The 20,734-nt window shown below is 37.5% G+C and overlaps 1 protein-coding gene and 1 pseudogene across 1 annotated transcript; one reads left to right on the plus strand and one right to left on the minus strand.

Moving 5' to 3' along the window:
* Positions 1–4,923: 4,923 nt before the first annotated feature.
* Positions 4,924–9,833, minus strand: LOC134653216 (zinc finger protein 883-like; annotated as a pseudogene).
* A 7,524-nt stretch (positions 9,834–17,357) lies between these two features.
* Positions 17,358–19,882, plus strand: LOC134653322 (inhibitor of nuclear factor kappa-B kinase subunit beta). Its single transcript, XM_063508648.1, has one exon. The coding sequence runs from the start codon at positions 17,522–17,524 to the stop codon at positions 19,844–19,846; it is 2,325 nt and encodes a 774-aa protein (XP_063364718.1). The 5' UTR covers positions 17,358–17,521; the 3' UTR covers positions 19,847–19,882.
* The last annotated feature ends 852 nt before the right edge of the window (positions 19,883–20,734 follow it).

A 20,734-nucleotide genomic window follows, 5' to 3' on the forward strand; every position in this document is an offset into this window, starting at 1 on the left:
ATACTCACATTCCCTAATACTGTATACCTTTATTTTCGTATTTTTTTATTACTTTATTGTAAATTTATAATTTTTTGGCGAAAATAACCGTAACCGATTATAACCGATATTCGGTTATTTTTCGGGCATAATTTTAATTTCACGCCTTTTCCCACTGACGAAGTTTTTTGACCGGTTATACGTAAAAAATAAAGTTATTTGTATTACAAGGGGGCAAAGTTGCTGTTTAACCTCTCGTGCTAATATCGGTTGGTACCCGAGCAAGCGAAGGATTCCAAAATTGAACCAAGAGCGTAGCGAGTGTGGTGAAAAAAATTGTGTTTCTCTCGGTGGCAAAATTTGTTTAACCCTCGTGCCTTGAAACCCTCGCAACGCTCAAGACTCCATTTTTCGAAAGGGATTTATAATAAAAACACAAATATAGACTGGAACATATTGTATATTATAATAATTTGTACACGAACTAAATGCATTGGAACTAAATAAATATTTGTACCCAAACTCCTCTAAAATTATGAAAACTAACGTAATGATAATGACATGGAAAGCCTCATACAGGTAAATATCTAAATAAAAACACTTAATTCTAAACTTATAAAATAATAGCGCCACGTTTTTTTAATACTTAAGAAGTCAATGTTTAAAAGTTGCAAAGATTAATAGGGAGTTTACTGCAATATTCTGCCGCCAGAGTGCAGCATTAGCACAAACCGTAAACTACAGAGTAACCACAACTTATCACTACATAGTATAAAAATAAAACAAAGTCGCTTCCCGCTGTATGTCCCTATATATATGCTTAGATCTTTAAAACTACGCAACGGATTTAAATGCGGTTTTTAGGGTTCCGTACCCAAAGGGTAAAAACGGGACCCTATTACTAAGACTCCGCTGTCCGTCCGTCCATCCGTCCGTCCGTCCGTCCGTCCGTCCGTCCGTCTGTCACCAGGCTGTATCTCACGAACCGTGATAGCTAGACAGTTGAAATTTTCACAGATGATGTATTTCTGTTGCCGCTATAACAACAAATACTAAAAACAGAATAAAATAAGGATTTAAGTGGGGCTCCCATACAACAAACGTGATTTTTGACCGAAGTTAAGCAACGTCGGGCGGGGTCAGTACTTGGATGGGTGACCGTTTTTTTGCTTGTTTTTTGTTGATGGTGCGGAACCCTCCGTGCGCGAGTCCGACTCGCACTTGGCCGGTTTTTTTAAATAGATAGTGATTCAAGAGGAAGATTTATGTATAATTTGTTAACCCGTGCAAAGCCGGGGCGGGTCGCTAGTATATACTATGCCTTAAACAGTGTTTAGACAAGTTTTCACAGATTATTAGTTACGAATAGTCAGCAGCAAAGTTGATAAGCGGGCAGATGTTCAAAATGATCTTGACGTGACTTTATTGTTAAGAGAATAAGAACGTGTCAAGGTAATTTTGAACACCTCGCCCGATTAGCTACTTCCGCTGCTGACTGTACGTAGCCGTACACCATACTACATTAGCTGTCAAATTCGAAACACGTTGTTTTCCAACTACAAACAATAGTTATTTGTTTTACAAGGGGGCAAAGTTGTTGTTTAACCGCTCGTGCTAATATTGATACCCGAGCAAGCGAAAGATTCGAAAATTGGACCATTAGCGTAGCGAGTGGTTCGAAAATTGGAATCTTGAGCGTTGCGAGGGTTTCAAAGCACGAGGGTTAAACAAAATTTGCCCCCGAGTGAAACGCAAAATTTTTCACCACACCAACCCGAAGCAAATATTAAATGTAAAATATTGAACAAAATCAAACCAAATCAAATTCAAATGATTGTTATTAAATGTTTATCATCCAAAATCATCATTTAAAAGTCAATTCTACCAGCAAACATAAGAAAACTCAAAATTTGCATTTGATTACATGTGAATCCGTTTTTGAAGTGCAAAAGTAAGCCTTTCCGAGCTGGTGTGGTGAAAAATATAATACAATCAGTGAATATACGCCACTGTTTTATTTAATTTTTAAAGTAGGTATAGTTCGTTTTTTTTTAGCATTAGAAATAAGGTAAACAATCTTGATGTGTCTTTTAATTGAAAAACACATTTTAAAAATAACTTACGGTAAATATGTAACAATTATGAATCTGATACGATCTTTTATAGTCTTCTGCTTTCATAAATTCATAAGTAATAGTTATTGATTTTTAAAAAGCGTTTTTCAATTAAAAGACGTCAAAATCGCTTACCTTCTTTCAACTTCTTTCTAATGCTAAAAAAACGAACTATAGCTGCCTCAAAGATCAATTAAAAAAACGGTTAATTTAATATGATATGATTAAGCTAATAACAGCGACAATCTCATCCAAGGAGTTTAAAATGTGCATAAGCTACGGTTACAATTTACCAAACCAGTAAAGTACTTAGTTAAAAAATTTCAAAATAGTGAACTCGCAATTTTGTGGAATCAGATGGTGCTATAAGGCCACATTCATGACACTAATGCTTGGCAAACTAATTACCATAAAAAAGACAACGCCATCTACTTTAGCTGTCAAATTAGCAGCTGCAACATTTGACACTAAATTACGTGTCTTTCATTAATTTAAATATAACATAAAACAAATATACAATATGTACATTTATGGTTTTAAATCAATAAATATAGATGCAATAAACCAATTATATTTATAACAAAATAACGCTTACAGCGTTTTAATGCCAAATATATTTAATACTGAATTATGAGCAAATATTTTCCAAATATTTAAGCTGTTTTTTAAATTTGGATTTATATTATAAAACCAAACATAATTATCTTTATGCATGCAAATTATGTCAAAGTATCCAAATCAATATAGTTTTGTTTTAGTTTGCACACTCGTATAAAAGAAAACTACTTTCACATACTTAGGACGGTTGAAAATCTTAATCTATTTGAGAACACCAATTCGTGTAGATACATTTATAAAACACTTTTGTACTGTTACTTACTAAAAAATTAACCTTTTAACCGTAGACTGACATTATAAGACATACAAAATCGGGCTCATTTCGCCGCGGTCTGATAAATAAGACAACACTTCGTGTAACCATAGCATAGAGAAAAAAATACATAGAGTGCTCACTCCATACATCAGTTTTAGTACCAAAAAGACTATTAGCATCTAGCATCGAGTAGCGGAACTACCAGTACTGCTACTTGACAATAGATGTAGCACCGACCGGAAAGTCTTATGCTGTTGAGATAAGACTTTCCGGTCGATGCTACATCTATTGTCAAGTAGCAGTACTGATAGTTCCGCTACTCGATGCTAGATGTAGACACCGAAATTAATAGTCTGAACTGATGTATGGAGTGAGCACTCTATGTATTTTTTTCTCTATGACCATAGAGAAAATATAAGTAAAGAAAGAGTGGTTACACCATACATCAGTTTTCTTACCAAAACGCGAGTAATTTCGTAGTCGACATCTAACGTCAAGTAGTAGAACTATCAGTACCGCTACTTGACACTAGATGTCACAAGGTTCGCTACTGACGAAAAATCTGCTACTAAAACAATTTACAACTAATACTATAAGCGGAAGGAGTTGAAAATAGTGTTCCGGTTAATCCGGTTATAATATTAGCTAAAAATTGTCGAGCATTATATGTAGTTTTCGTTCGCCGCGACATCTATTGTCAACAAGCAGTACTGATAATTTCCGCTACTTGACGCTAGATGTCGACTATGAAATAACTCGCGTTTTGGTAAGAAAACTGATGTATGGAGTTACCACACTTTCTTTACTTATATTTCTCTATGGTGTATATTCGCGGCGACATGAGCACGATCGATGAAAAACTCTACGGCGGTTAAAAGGTTAACCTTTTGGACGCCGTGTCAAACACAAAAGCTGTCACTCAGACGCCACGTCACCGAAGTGTAACTAAAATTGAACTTTATGCATATGCACCTAGGTCTATGTTGCTCTGTGGTCTATGACCGATTAATCCGTCTTTGGCGTTGGACCTGCGGTGCGTATATATCGGCCATTGGCGTCCAAAAGGTTAAAAAACCGTTTAAAACTGACTTAATTAAGTAAAGCCATGTCTTAGTCTAGAGAGATTTTTATAAGGCATTTTTATTACTGCCTTGTATGAAGGCAGTATTTAACTTACTAATTATAATAATAACCACAGTTAGAACCTACTTAAAACTTTACAAGCTTCTTTTGAAACGGTTTATTTTTAATTACCTATACAAAGTGACCCATTTTCATTGCTATTTTACACATTTCATTCAAATGGGAACCTTTAACCTTTTGGGAGATAATGAACTTGAGTTTACAATTGAGGGTTTACATATAAGAAAGTTAAGGTGGTCAAAAGTTTACCATATGAAAGATATGCGATTTAGAACCTTATGGAAATGGAATAAGTGCTTTGTTACCTATTAGTTTCGTTACAATTTTACCATCTTCCTCGCGTTGTCCCGGCATTTTGCCACTGGGGTCCGCTTGGCAACTAATCCCAGTAATTGGCGTGGGCACTAGTTTTTACGAAAGCGACTGCCATCTGACCTTCCAACCCAGAGGGTAAACTAGGCCCGTATCGGGATTAGTCCGGTTTCCTCACGATGTTTTCCTTCACCGAAAAGCGACTGGTAAATATCGAATGATATTTCGTACATAAGTTCCGAAAAACTCATTGGTACGAGCCGGGGTTCGAACCCGCGACCTCCGGATTGCAAGTCGCACGCTCTTACCGCTAGGCCACCAGCACTTTTCGTTACAATTTTATGATCACCCAATGATTGGTTCTTCAAAATCGCTACAAATTATGGCGTTGGTATAATAATATAAAATAAAAGGAATGTTAATTTTACAATATGGCTGAGTACATCATTTGTGGCTTTCCATGTGAATAGGGTCCTTACGCACATAAAGCATACGGACCCTTTAGGCATGGAACGCCACATTTATTAAATTTATACTTTAACTTTGCGGTGTAATGTCAATAGTAATGTTCCCATGCAACCCATCCTTGTCCATCCCGTTGCTACTGAACGTGATAGTAATAGTGCCATCCTTGTTTTCCTCGCATGGTTTGAGCGCGTCCAAGGATTCCTTAGGGGGGGGGGAGGGGGGGATCCCCGCTGGGGATGTAGTGTGAGGGGTAGTGCTGTTTCAGCTCGCTGAGGAGACGGAAGCGCATATCGCACTGGGTGCATCTGTGGGTTTAACATATATACTTGGTCAACCAGATCTTGACAGTAGAAAAAGGCGGCAAATTTGAAAAATGTAGGCGCGAAGGGATATCGTCCCATAGAAAATTTGGATTTCGCGCCTTTTCTTACTGACAAGATTTGGTTGACCAGCTATATTTAGTTTCCTTAAAATATAGTTAGTCCTCAACTTAGTTTATAGTCATAATATCTGGGAGACCGAGCTTTGCTCGGAAAACATACAATAACTCAAAAATCCGTATTTTCCCACAGGTAAGACCTAGCTAGATCGACTTTTCGCCCCCGAAAACCCTCATATAGCAATTTTAATCGAAATCGTTAGAGCCGTTTCCGATATCCTCAAAATAATTATATATACATATAAATAAATAAACAAGAATTGCTCGTTTAAAGGTATAAGATTATATAATAGGGTATTTGACTACCTAATAGTCAAATCAGTTTCTTTTTTCGAACTGTCAAAACAATTTTCCTTCTATGGAATTTATATGAAACACTAGCATGTGATGTCACGATCAAATAACCTACTCTTTATAGTTTGATACGGGTTTTAAAATAGAAATTGTGTCTAAAAAATAACTGCTGCCTACGTTTCTCCATTAATCTTCTGGTGTTTTATTTCATGCATGGTGAAAATAATTTATTTTAAATACAGTCAAATACCTATTATAAAGAATTTAAGTCGTAACCCTAAATTATATATATGGTAAAATGTATTGTGGACCGTAAAAAAGCATTCGACATCGTTTGTTACCTCTAGGTAACTCAATTCTTGTCAACGCTGCATAGAACACGCTGGTTATAGAGATGTCCTAAGTTACTTAAAATAAAAGTCGTACAGGAAAGGACAAAGTTAGATTTATAACAAGCACCTTATAACCTCCTGAACGCCAGTTAGTTTCTAGCTGCTTTTGTAGAGTACCTCAAGGGTGTGTTCTTGGCCCAACATTATTTCTAAACACTTACTGGTAAATAGTTATCCGACGTGCACGCGCGTGTTTGGCAAAGTCTTAGTGAAGGCTCGGTCGCAATATTGCACTTATAAGGTTTAAAGCTAGAGTTGATGTGGAGTACCTCAAGGCACTGTTAATGGCCCGATATTGTTTGTACTTACTATGGAGTACCTAAAGGCAGTGTTCTTGGCCCAGCATTGTTACTTGGCCAAGACGAATAACTTGCACTTGTTAGGTCTAAAGCTAGAGTTAGTATAAAGTACCTAGAGGTTCATAGTCCGATATTGTTTCTACTTACTATGGAGTAGTTCAAGGCAGTATTCTAAGTCCAACATTGTTACTTACTGGTAAATGTTCTGTCCGACATGCATGCGAGTGTGTTTGGCCAAGTCGTTGCTCTGCGTGAAGGCGCGGTCGCAGTACTTGCACTTGTAAGGTTTCTCCCCGGTGTGGATGCGATAGTGGCGCTTGAGGTGGTCTTTGCACGAGAATCTGAAAACGGAAAATATTTTATCTTAAAAATATCAGCTTTCGAAATTAAAAAGCACGATTTTCTCATTATTTAAAAACTCTTACAATAGATTGATCTGGTTACACGTACCGCATGCTGCAGGTATCGCAGGCGAAGGGTTTGATGCCCAGGTGTATCAGCTTGTGTTTCTTCAGCGAGGTGGGTTTGGTAAAGGCGGCGCCACACTCGTCGCACTTGTATGGGTGGACCCCGGTGTGGGTGCCGATGTGACACGTCATTTGACCTGGACAATTGCACATGTACAACTAAAATTTTAAATTTTCCGACGAAACTAAAACAGCGCCATCTAGTGAGTGGAAACATATCTAAGAACCATCTCGACAGCTCAATATTGCAAGTACTTACTGATGTGCTATGGGAAAGCTTGAAAAATGCACATGAAATCATTTCGTAAACTTCTCATATCCAAAATGAAAATTTCCTGTTTCCTATGACGAAGTTTCCGAAAACTACCCCACTTTTTGGAAACTTTCTGCAACCTGCACATCTGAATTGCAAGTACAGTGGGCCAAGAAAATGGTCTTGACTAAAGTTTGATTGACCAGTTTTGACTAAAGTTTCGCTAATAAATAATAATAATAAATCATTTATTCCAGACAACAACGATCCATAGGTATGTATACATTTGAGATAATATTAACAAGTGCGAGTCGGACTCGCGCACGAAGGGTTCCGCACCATCAACAAAAAATAGAGCAAAAAAATCGTGTTTGTTGTATGGGAGACCCCCTTAAATATTAATTTTATTTTATTTTTAGTATTTGTTGTTATAGCGGCAACAGAAATACATCATTTGTGAAAATTTCAACTGTCTAGCTATCGCTGTTCATGAGATACAGCCTGGTGACAGACGGACGGACGGACAGCGAAGTCTTAGTAATAGGGTCCCGTTTTTTACCCTTTGGGTACGGAACCCTAAAAATAAATAAAATTAGGTATAGGTATAGGTATACAATTGCTAAGGTTCGCTAAGGTTGACAATAAAATTGTCACCGACATTCATGTCAAATCGACCTTGTTGTCTCATGACGTTCAACGAACCTCAACCGTAGGGTGGTAGACCACATTTTTGGCCGACTGTACCATCACCCACACTGTTAACTGACAGTTTGTAAACCTTATTACAAAGGCATAAGGTCCACCGATGGACAGCTAAGAGTGTTGCTATTTGTACACCAACCAACTCACCTTTAGTTGAAAATCTCTTTGGGCACAAGTTACAGGCGTAGGGTTTAAGCCCGGTGTGCCTGATCATGTGTTGCCGCAGATTAGAGCTGTTGTTGAAGCCCTTGCCACACTCGGAGCAGAGGTATGGAGTTTCACCGGTGTGCGTGCGGATGTGGTCTTTAAGGGTGCAGAGTTGGCTGAATGCTGAAACAGAGGGATTTTCGAAAAAAATGGGTAAATTTTTTTCAGGACAAGAAACTGAAAAAAATGCATTTATAAATATTGATTTAGTCGGGCCTGGCCCATGTTATAAATACTTTAAAGACTAACAATAACATACATGTAAACAGATTTCATAAAATTAAGGATTCAGCAAAGCATGCCAGCAATTTACAAATAACTGGGTTAATTAACTTTTTCCTGTCACTCGTTGCTATGATTACGGTCTCCTGAGCTTCTAGGTTTTTCATATTTAAATGAACCCAACTTGCATTTTATGGTAGTAATAAGACCTTTCCACAATGGGACATCTACTGAGCATGTTACTAGAACATGGTACAGCAGTTCTTCTAACAATCTATGCTACTATTGTCTCCTCGCTGATGGGACAGAATAACAACAAGAAATAGTTGATTGACCCAACTGCAAACTTTTGATAAAAATTGTAAACTTGGTTTTGTTAAAGCTTGGTAAATGGTGCTTTTAGCATTTGATTACTTTTACCTAATAGAAAGATACTTTTACCTAATAGAAAGATACTTTTACAGACCAAAAATATTAAAAATCAAACAGAATTATTTAAAAGAAATACCTTTACTACAATGTGGACACACATTAGGTTTGATTCCATTATGCCTATTCATATGCTCAGTATACTGGTCGTGCCTTGAGTAACTTTTGTTACACTTCAGGCACTGATATGGTCGCTCTTCGCTATGCAACTTCATGTGTCTCCGAAGCAACGTCTTCAACCCAAATTGCTTTCCGCAGACATCACAATAGAAACTTTTCTCCTTTTTCCCCTTGCCTTTATGCTTTTTCATATGCATAGCTAAAGATCTCTGTTTAGTATACGCTACATCACATTCGGAACATTTGTACACATCTACTTGTTCAGTCTTAATCTCAACGTCTACATGCTCTGTCATATGGTCTAATAGTAACTTTTCCGTTTCAAAGTAATTAAGGCATATATTACACTTGTAGTGTTTTGCTAAGTGGCGGTTCAGGGCAGATTGCTTATGAAAAGTTTTAGTACACACAGGACAAGGCAAATTGGGTTCTCCGTGTGTTTTTAAATGGTTAATAAACCTTTTTTCATTAGTATACTGCTTGTTGCATATGCTGCACTCGTAAGTTTTGTCTTCAGTCTCATGTTTGGGAAAGTCGTCGAGTAGAAAATCGTCATAACAGAAATCATAATCGAATTGGCTTTCGGTCTTGAGTTCTACATCAATTTCTTCATTTTTCACATTTGCTTGTGCTTCAATTATTTTCCTGAACTCTGCATAGGAATTAAGCACTTGCATTCGAAAGGAGTAGGTGAATTGAAGTGCTTTAACACATTCCTCGCATAATTTTTGTGGAAACCCATCCTCTTTAGATACCTGAAATCATGACGACTTTTTAATTAGTATCTTACATAATGATCAAACATTGTGAATGTCAAACATTGCTGACGAAGCTAATAATACCTGCGTAGCCGTACAGACTTCCAAAATCTCAGACAGCGTAGGACATTTCTCATTTTCCGACTTCAAAGTTTGCTTCAAAGGCGCATAGAGGTCTATTAATATTTCACAGGTTTTCATGCACGTTCGACAAGTTTTCTCTACGTTGAGCATTTTTAGGTAAATACGATGGACTAGTGACTCAAAATATCACATAGAAATGCCACGTACAGAATTCATTTACATTTTAATTGAATTAGTCCACTAAAAAGGAGCAAATGAAAACATCAAATGTTTTCTCGTCATCAAACAATGTTTTTTTTTTTTTTTTTTTTTTTTTTTTTTAATGGCGTTTATTACAGTAGCCAGTGTCATGTCGATATGTATATAAATCGAAAATTTAGGAATTAAAGTCCGTCAACCAAATCTTGTCAGTAGTAAAAGGCGGCAAATTTGAAAAATCGCGGGTTAGCAACACTGTGTTCGAATAATTCCAAAATGCGTGTCATCTGTGTTTTATCTGTGGAATGTGGATCGTGAACGACAGCCGTCACCTTATAACGGTATTGGCGGTAGCCCTCTGTTGTTTTCATTTGGTTTTCATTCTGAATCGTTTCTGTTTCAAGAGATATTTCTGCTGTCACCATTAAATACCAATACATTAAATAAGAATAAGCAAAGCTAAGGGGCCTACAATGTACAATCATGCTCGTTGATGGTAAACATTACTAAAAATTGAGGTTATGACAAGTACATACTGGAAGAACTCTTTCGAACTTTTAAGATTATGTTCAGTTTTTTTGTTTTAGGGTTAAAAGGCATAAATAAAATTAAAACGTATGCCTAAATCTATCCAACAAGACCATAAATTGTGTCCTGGAAACCGTCCATAGGCCCACATGTCTAATATTTTCAGCAATCAGTTGTGACTATTTACAAAGATGCAATAGAATACTACAGAGTATTATGCTTGGTTGAAGTGACCCGGTAACATTGTTAACTTCATTATATTTTTTCAATTAATGACCTGAATTATAGTGTAAGCTAAAGTGACCCTTATCTTATTTACCTTTAAATTAAATAAACACCCAAATATCAGTTGTACCAATTGTTTTATTTTTAATATGTAATCCTATTGTACAATATATACCAATCAAAAAAATTACACAGGTATGTCATATTCATCCAGAAGAGTACACTAATTTACATTAACAAGTGGCATATTATATTGTAAATAACAAATATATGCACTATCTAATTATCTGCATTTTGATATGATTTTATTTTAGTAAACATAGAAGACATAGATAGGGAACAAAGAGAATATAAGCACTACGATAGGAAGTTGTTTTTGATATCTTCAAATTTGTTCATCATTTTGATTAACATTGTTTTAACATCGCTTTTAAATTGTCCGTCCATGTTTCAAATTTTTTCAATAAACCGCGAGTGACAATTTGAATTGACGTACGCAGGGCGCGCTCAGCGGAAAAAAAAAATCTTTTGGTTCGATGTACATTGCTGCTATTCTTAGCGCAATACTGCTCTTTGAGTGTTGCCCTACTTTAGTTAGCTTTACATTGCTACTGACAAGATTTGGTTGACGGACTATATAATGAGATAATTAATAATAGTTGCTGATTTCAAAAATGGTATATATCAAAGTTTCAATTTATTAAGTTCACAGAAAGAAGCTAGAGCTAAAAATATAAATTTGTCTTTGGATTTAATCAATTGTATAATAGAAGTAGGTAAGGAAACTTTAAGGTGAAAAAGATCCGCATAAAGATAATCATGATTATATAAAGGGCATGCAAGAAAAATGTGATTTAAGTCACCTTCCTCCTGCCCACATTCGCACAGCGAGGAGTCTCGACTATGGATTTTTTTCAGATGGACAGGAGAACAGCAATGGCCCAGTCTCATTCGAATAATTATGGAACAGAACTGTTTTGGGATAAAAATCCTTGAGAACCAAGGTTTTCTTGGTACATCAGGTTGTACAAGGTAATAAGATTTGGTTCGGGATCGATTAGCGGCAGTCCACTTGGCCGACCAGGCTTGGAAAAGCCAACTAGAGGCCAGAGGGACTAAATCATAACAGTAGTTCCTGAAAGGCGTTTTGTCACCGCAAACCACGGCTTCCTTAGCTACCCGATCAGCTCGTTCATTCCCTGAGACCCCTGAGTGGCCCGGAACCCAGATCAAGGCAACCTCAAACCCCCTTTTTTTACAAATTAGAAGATTCTCCTTAATTTGGAGGATAATTGGGTTGTGGAATTTGGACGAAAACGGGTTAGATAGTAGTGCTTGTAGACAACTACGGGAATCTGAAAAGATGATAGCTTTCTTAAGTTTGAAAAGAATAATAAACTTCACACTCTCCAAAATGCCAATACATTCTCCAGTATATACAGACGTTTCAGGAGGGCATTTAATTTTTTGTACTATGTTATATTGAGAGTGGAAAACTCCTACTCCCACACAGCCAGTTGGTGATAATTTAGATGCATCACAGAATATAGTGTTCCAGTCATGCCATTCGCGCGTAAGGATCTGGCGGAGGTACTCATCTGCATGAGGATCATTATGACAAATGTCGAAGTTTAGAATAACGCGGGGCTGGTAAATGATAATCGCGTAGTTAAATTCATACAAAGGTAGTAGTTTGAAACTTTCTTAGGCTATTCACAAGACAGGGTAGGTCAAGACGATTAGGGGCAGACACTGCTTTAAGGTCATATAAACGGTGAATGATAGGATGATACGAGAATTGTAGCAATCGGAAAAAATAACTATCCGCTAAGAATTGACGGCGCAAAGCGAGGGGAGGCTCAACACACTCTACCTGCATAGCCTTGATTGGGCTAGACCTCATTGCACCCAAAATAATTCTTAGGGCTTTCGATTGGATTAGATCAAGTTTTTTCAATCCAGCTTTATTCCCTGGTACCAAGAGATGGGAGCCATAATCTAATATGCTTCGAACAGTAGCATTATAAATTAGTTTCAGGGAAGTAGGATGAGAACCCCACCAAACTCCCGCTAGGCATCTGAGAGTGTTAAGTCCACGTTCACATTTTTTAACTAAATATTCAAAGTGTAGGTCCCCGGTTAGTTTAGAATCTAAATTAATTCCTAAAAATTTGTAGGAGGGACGGAAGGGAATATTAGAATCGTTGATCGAAACATTCAAATTAGGCAGGGCTCTTTTACGAGAAAAAACGACTGCACAGCATTTAGAAGGAGACAGGGACAGACCATTAATAGAGAGCCAGTTATTTAAAGACTGAAGTGACATGTTGATAGACTCACTGGCAGAAACTAGGTTTTTATTTGAAGAGTAAATTAAAAGATCATCTGCATATTGGAGTACTTGGCAGTCAGAAATAGACCGCTCCAGGTCATGAGTGTAAAAATTGTACAGTAGGGGGCTCAGGACAGATCCCTGTGGTAATCCGCGCCAAACCAGTCTAGAAGGGTTGATGTGAGGGTCTTTGCCCCGGAATGTAACTTGCCTTTCGGAAAGTAGGTTACCCACAAGACAGGACAGTCTCGCAGGTATTCTCAAATTACGGAGCTTTTCTCGGAGAATAGAAAGTTGAACATTGTCGTAGGCAGCCTCGACGTCCAAGAATACCGCAAGAACCGAAGCTTGTTTTGAAAAAGCTAGTCTTATATCCGTTGTGAAAATAGCCAAGCTATCAATTGTACTTTTACCTTTTCTAAAGCCATATTGAGATTTTCCTAACAATTCGTGGTTTTCAAGAAACCATTCCAATCTGTTCTTGATAAGATGCTCTAAAATCTTAGTTAGAACGGACGATAAGGCTATAGGTCGGTATGATTGTGGGTCATTTGGGTCCTTACCTGGTTTAAGAATGGGCATTATCAGTTGAGATTTCCAGGACCGAGGGGGCCGGCCCGAAAGCAAAATAGAGTTAATTAGGCCAAGGAAGTAATTAAGGAATCGGTCACCAGCTTTAGCAATAAACGAATAGGGAATACCATCATGTCCTGGGGCAGAGTCTTTTACCGCTCCCAACACATTCCTGAGCTCCACAAGTGAGAACAACTGATCTAGGGGGTCAGATGAATGGTTATTCAGCAAACCTATAGTGGAGTCAAGAACCCCAGGAACATATGGAGGAGCTATTTTGGTTAGAAAAGATTCAGCCCATTGTAAAGAATTTGGGTAAGGGCATTTACAAGGGTTATATGATCTTCTAAATTTTCTGATATTATTCCAAACAATTGTATCCGGGGTAGAGGGACTTAAAGAGGAACAGAATGATTTCCACCCTTCAGACTTCTTATTCTTAAGCAAGATTTTGGTATCCGACATGGTTTTTTTCAGTGAATCAAAATTCTCATTTGACATATTTACAGCATACTCCCGCTCTGCTCTTTTTCTAGCCCTGATAGCCTTAGAGCAGTCACTGTCCCACCACGGGGGAGAAGCCAGTTTGCCAACAACTGTGTTTTTAAGGGGAAAGACCTTATCCGCAGACGACTTAATGGCTGCAATTAAGGCGTCGGAACAAAGCTCTATAGAGTGTGGAGTGATGGGAGGAAGATGTAACGTCTCATACTCTAGACGTTTTTTGTAACTATCCCAGTCGGCGTTGTTGATATTATATATTAGAAGGGGATAGGTTATTGAGGGTCTTTTAGAGGAACCAAAAGGAAGACACAGTAAAATAGGGAAATGATCGCTTCCATAAGTGCTGTCCAGGACTTCCCAGGAAATTCGAGATGCAAGAGAAGGAGAGCAAAGGGATAAGTCAACTGCACTAGCTGATTGATTAGGCAGAGAGCGTCGGGTGGGTGAACCCGAGTTTAGTAGGCATAAGTTGCATTTGTCCAATATATCTAGTAGAAACTGTTCTCCTAGAGCGTCATCTTTTTTCTCACAACCCCATAAAGCATGGAGGATATTAAAATCCCCAAGAACAATAATAGGTTGGGGGAGGGGTTCTATTAACTTCCTAAGAGACTTTAGGATGTTAGAAGAAGGATCAGGAATATAAAGGGATAAAAATGTAATGCCTTCCACACGAGCACAAGCTGCGTGGAAATTAGGACTATTATTAGGCAGTGAAATAGGTAAGTAGGAAATATGGTCTCTAATGAAAAGGGCACTTCCAGCACAGCCATCAGCCCGGCAATCCATTAGAGAACAGTAACTGGGGATTTTGAAATTGGAGTTTTGCTTTAGCCATATTTCTGATATGGCCAAGATAGCTGGATTGTATTTATTGATAAGGTAAAGTAACTCTTGTTTTTTATTGTTGATACTGCGACTGTTCCACTGAAGTATTACTTGATCCATTATGCTTTAACAGAGATGAAATAAAAGGCGCTACGTGGGAAATCAAAGAAGGGTTAGCCAAAGGGCTGGCGGGAGAAAAAATTTTTACGAAGGAAGAAATCAACTTTATAATTTCTGAAACTATGAATTGTTCCTTAGGGGGTGGTTGATTAGGGAAGACCGGTCTGGATTCGACAACCGGGGCCCTTGTCAAAGCATCATGAGCTCTTTTATCATACCCTTTTTCGAGGTGAGGAGGCGTGCGGGGTTGACGGAAAATAGTTTTTCTATAAGACTGCGGTTGGGGAGAAGAAGAGCAAGAGGCCGCAACATTGGCGTAAGATTTGTGAGAGACTTTAGCATGACGATTTGAGGCTTCAATGTAGGAGATATTCTCCTCCCCCATGGTTTTTTTAATGTTTGCTTGTCTAACAAATTCCGGGCAAGATTTGCTGTTGGCTGTGTGACCTGCCCCCAACCCCTGAGGGCAGATACAACAGAATGGTTGAGGTTCACCATCGCCGTTACAATTGTCCCCCTGATGAGCACCTCCGCAGCGGAAGCATCTAGGGAGAGACCTACATTTATCTTTCGAATGACCATACCGGCAGCATTTGTAGCATTGGATAGTAGGGAGTTGATATTGTTCGACCACTAGAGAGTTCAGACATAAAAATACCCTCTTAGGGAGAGTTTGGCCGTCAAAAGTGACAATAACAGTTTCGGATGGAAGCCACGAGTAAGTGCCGTCTTGTTTGGTTTTTTTAAAATTGAGGCGTCTAATTTTAATGGGGACGGGGCCTCCCGAGTTTAAGGGGACCTTAAGATTTTCGAGCACCTCCTCAGGGGACCAGTCAGCAGGAATTCCTCGCACCAGTCCCAGTCTTGAGACATTAAAAGATGGCACAAAAGCCTTGTAGTGACTGTGTGTTAAAGTGGAAGATTCTAGGAAGTGATTGGCATCTTCAGCGGAGTGGAAGCAGATTGATACCCGATTTCGCCCAATTCTTTTAACCGACCCCTCAACAATATTGGGAAATTCCCTTTTTCGCGTTTGCAGGAAACGCCCAAAGGTCACTGGGTGTAGAATAGTTCCCGAATCTAAAGCCGCTTCTATTTTTTGAACGTATATCAAAAAAGGACCTTGATCATTGGTTGTGTATTTAGTGCGTCCAATTGGGGTAAGAGGGGAGGAAGGGGACTGAGAGGGAGTTTTATTTTCTTGCGAGTCTATTAAATGAGCCGGCGGAGTAAACACTGAAGACTGCGCCATCGATAGTTGTCCTGGCGGGATTTGACTCTCCTCTGAGCTGCAGTGGGGCTGATTAAAATCCATACTCGAAACATCCGACCATCTATCAGGGGGGCTGCCGGACCTGGAGCGGGCCCCTTTATCTTTATTTGACATTTTGTCGTTACGATCCCTTTCATGAAGCTCCTTACGCTTCTCCCTTTCGCGCCTATGAATTCGTTCCAAAACGGGAGTAGAAGACTCAGACAGATGTGAATTCTCGAAATTCTCATGATGAGCTAAGCTAAAAGATAAAGAACGATTGGGTTCTCCATCTCTCGGACGGTTTAAAGTAACGTCCTCGTTCATGAGGTGTTACTATGGTTGCCATGGGCAACCACCCTACAAGATAAAAAAGAAAATTATATCGCTTTTTATGCACTAACTAATACGTCTTACCACAAGAATTGGAATAGCAACATATAATTAGTTAAATTTAGCACTTATTTCACCAGCTGGGTATAAAGATAACGCCAGAGATTTAAAATATTTTAAAATTCAAATCAACCGCGATCGACACTCAACTGACAACCAAAAGACTTTTAAGGTCCAAACAATGTTGGATAGAGAGAAAATTTTCTTTTTTTTTTCTTTTTTGGTATTTTTAATGCGAATAGCGATCCTAAATTATTCTGCTTTTTAGTTACACGTTTGAGTTTGATAATATAGATATATCCCCAAAATTAATGGGATTTTAAAGTTTAGTATAAATGAATCTTAGATTTTACATTTAATTATTTTGTTATTCAAAATAATATTTTTCATAAGCTATTTTTTTTGTATATCAAAAGAAACTGCGTAGACAGAAACGCACAATTTAAGCAAAATCAAGTATGCGGTTTAAAAACCGTCAGTTTCTGAGAATCTGGTGAGAATTGATAACAATAGGGTCTAAATTTGCCTGAATTATCTCCCAAGCGGGAACATCAGCTGGCTGACGTATTTGAAAGAAGTGAAAAAATAAGTTTGTTTTGAGAAGTTTATTTTTGTGACATCAATGTCATTAAGGTGTTTTAAAGAGCAAGATTTGCAATTGCGCAAAGTTAGTCATAGTAAATTTTGTTATTTTGTGTATTTATTAGAGTGTTTATTAGAGTGTAATTTACTATGCCTCATTACTAATTTGTCAGAGCTTGGAAACATTGGTAAAATAATTCATTGATTCTTCTTTACATTTTAGCCTAGATACATTTTAATAAACACTGAGCCTGTTAGTCTCCTATAAAGTATCTTGCCTGAATCGTATTCGTAAAGTTTATCAGTTTTTGATGATACCAGAGTTATTTTTGCACTGTAAAAGCGGTGAAGACCTATTTTTATAGGAAACAGCATGCCACTTGTGTTCTAGTTTACGCGTACTTCCCTATATTATATCGTGCAAGTGAAAATGAACGATCTAGTTTTTATTGGTGATTGGACAAAGGACCGGGTTTTAGGATCCGGAAGTTTTGGTGTCGTTGTCCTTTGGAGGCACAACAGAACTGATGAAAAGCTGGCCATAAAAACTTGCAAATGGAGCGACGAACTTACCGAGAAACACAGGGAGCGATGGACCAAGGAGGTGGAAATGTTGCAGGAATCGGACAACGCGAATATTGTGAGTACGAAAGAACTACCGCCAGAATTTGTCAGCGGGTTGGAACGAATGAATCCTTCGCGACTGCCCATCCTGTGCATGGAGTATTGCAGTGGCGGTGACTTGCGCCAGCTTCTTAACAAAGCGGAGTTCTGTTCTGGCCTTAAGGAGGTACAAGTGAGACAAATTCTCAGTGACATCAGGAACGCTATGCAGTTTCTTCACGGCAATAAGATCACGCATCGAGACTTGAAACCTGAGAACATTGTTATGCAAATCATTGACAGTCCAGGGAAGCAAAACATAGGCCCTCAAGCTCAAAAGAAAGTAGTCTACAAACTTATTGATCTTGGCTATGCTAAAGAAATAGACTCAAACTCGGTGTGTGCTAGTTTTGTAGGCACCTTGCAATACCTAGCTCCGGAACTATTCTCCAGCAAAACTTACAGCAACTCTGTTGATTTCTGGTCCATGGGTTTAATTGCCTTTGAGGTGATTTGTGGTATAAGACCTTTTTTACCATACTTGGCACCTGTGCAATGGATACCACATGTCAAAAAGAAGGCACATGACAACATAAGTGTGTATGAAACATACCACGGAGACATTGAATATTCAAATGAATTATTTGCTGAGAATTTTATATCGCAACCCCTTAAAGCGCTGCTAGAAAAGTGGTTAAGGGTTGCTTTAGAGTGGGAGCCAAGATTGAGAGGAAGGGATGCCCCGTCAAAAGTAACATTTAACATCCCGGCTGAACAAGCAAAGGCAGCCAGTAAAATTGTGATATTTGATCTGTTACAAGAAATTCTATCTAAAAAGATAGTAAAGGTATTTTCAGTTTCTACTCTCTCGCAACATGCCTATGAAATAGATGACAAAACTAACATATCAACATTAAAAAAATACCTAGAAGATGATACTAAAATTTCTAAAGAAAACCAAATCTTGATTTCCCCTAAAAGCTTTCTTGACCTTGCAGATGATGAATTAGTTGTTAAATATTGGAATGATTCATGTAATAACATGATTTATCTATATGATAAAACTATCATGATAAGAGATGTTATCGAACCAGTAGTGCCTAAGACTGTACAAAGGTCTCTTAAAGAAAATCAAAAGGCAATGTACAATTTCAAAAACAGTCAGAATCTGTACAGGAATAGTGTATATTTTGTAATGTCTCAAGTGGAAATGTATGAATCTTTAATAAATGGACTATTTGTAAGGGCAGAATCGTTTAAACATGGAAGCAAACTGCTGCTTTTGAACCATAATAAAGTTGACAAATGTATAGGAAAGTTAGCAGATAAGTTGGAAGTTGTTACAAAAATGACAGAGACTGGTAAAAAGCATATTGAGCGGCTCAGAGAAACCGGCACCGGTGTCAATTACTTGGGTGGCTTCGACAAGATATTTAAAGATGTTGATGACCGGTCTGAGAAAATAACCAAATTGCAACTAGCATGGAACCAGCTCTCCGTAAGACTGCAATCTGCAACAAGACGCAGCAATGAAGTCCTAACCACAGACATAAACAACTTTGTTTCCAAAAACAACTTTCAAACCATACTCATGGACACTTTGAAAACATATGTCCACTTCAAAAAGAGTGAATTCTTCACCAACCAAAGATGTAAAGAAAAGCAGTGCACAGACATCATAAAGCTTTCCTATGAATGCTTGAAACTTAGATGTAAAATATTACATGAGATGCGTCATCAACCATTTGTGTTAAAGCTCATAGATCTGAACACAGAGCTTGCAAAGATTGCTGATATTATTTCTAACGCTGCTGATACCACAGACAAATTAAATCTAGACTTATCAACAGCAATAGATGAGTTGACCAATTGTTTGTGGAACACTATTAGTCTTCTGAGCAGTGATGCGGATGATATAGCCAACTTGCCCTATAGTGTGGTATCATTCCAGAAGCGAGATTTCAAAATTGGTGAGCCAGTATCGAACCATTGTATCCAAGTACCAAATATACAGGATGATGAAAAACTCAAATCACTAATTGAAGAAAGTCTGAAGTTGAGGAGAAATCATTCATATTTAACTGAGCAGTTGAACATGCATAAAGAGTTGATGAAAAAGTCCAGCTTTGATTACAGTTTCTTAGCTGAATAAAAATTAGAGTTGGCAGAGGACTGAGAAAAACAAATTTAATATAAATCTGAATCTTTAAAAAAAACATTTCATTTAAACTTTGTAAATGATTGTATTTTGTGCAATAATGTCTGCTAATTCTAGATAATTAAATACCTACTATAAATGTAATTAAAGTTAGTTATTGTACCTACTGTAGTTGAATTAGTTAGGTATTTCAAATGATTAAAATATTACTACTACCTATTACTTAACAACAGGTGCTTTTATTGCTCAAAATATCCATAAGACTTGTCAAAGTGTTAAAAATATAGCGCGTTTGGAGATTTTGAGCAAGTACCTACAGTCAGCAGCAAAAATAGTTAAGTTGCCGAATTGTTCAAAATCATATAAACAAAACTTTACAAAGATGATAAGAGCACGTTTAAATGATTTTAATTAATTTTGAGCATTTTCTACTGCTGACTGTACCTTTTGTTTAGATATTTTTCATGTTAATACTGTAGGTAAGTGTGCCTATAGATGTTTTTGTATTTTGAACTTATTTGTATATTTATTAATTAAATCATTTATTTACAAACAAGATATATACAATGTATTACTAAAAGAAATTAAAAACTAGCTTAAATCTAAAATAGGCCCTTGAGGCATTGTACCAAGGATGCTGGCGACAATTCCTCGCTGTATCGCAATGCTGATACTTTGATGGGTGCTGTAGAAATCAATATACAACATTTAATACTTAAATATCTATTATATTTCAATTCGGTATAATAATTTATACAACCACTAACAGGAAACAAAAGACACAATGGAACAGATACATACATTCGTACCTAAAGTAATAATCTAAGCTATAAAAACAATTAAATTATATAGTCTTGACGCCCTTGTCAGACAAGGAAAATG

The sequence above is a fragment of the Cydia amplana genome, chromosome 13, assembly GCF_948474715.1.
Source record: "Cydia amplana chromosome 13, ilCydAmpl1.1, whole genome shotgun sequence".
NCBI classification, from domain to species: domain Eukaryota; kingdom Metazoa; phylum Arthropoda; class Insecta; order Lepidoptera; family Tortricidae; genus Cydia; species Cydia amplana.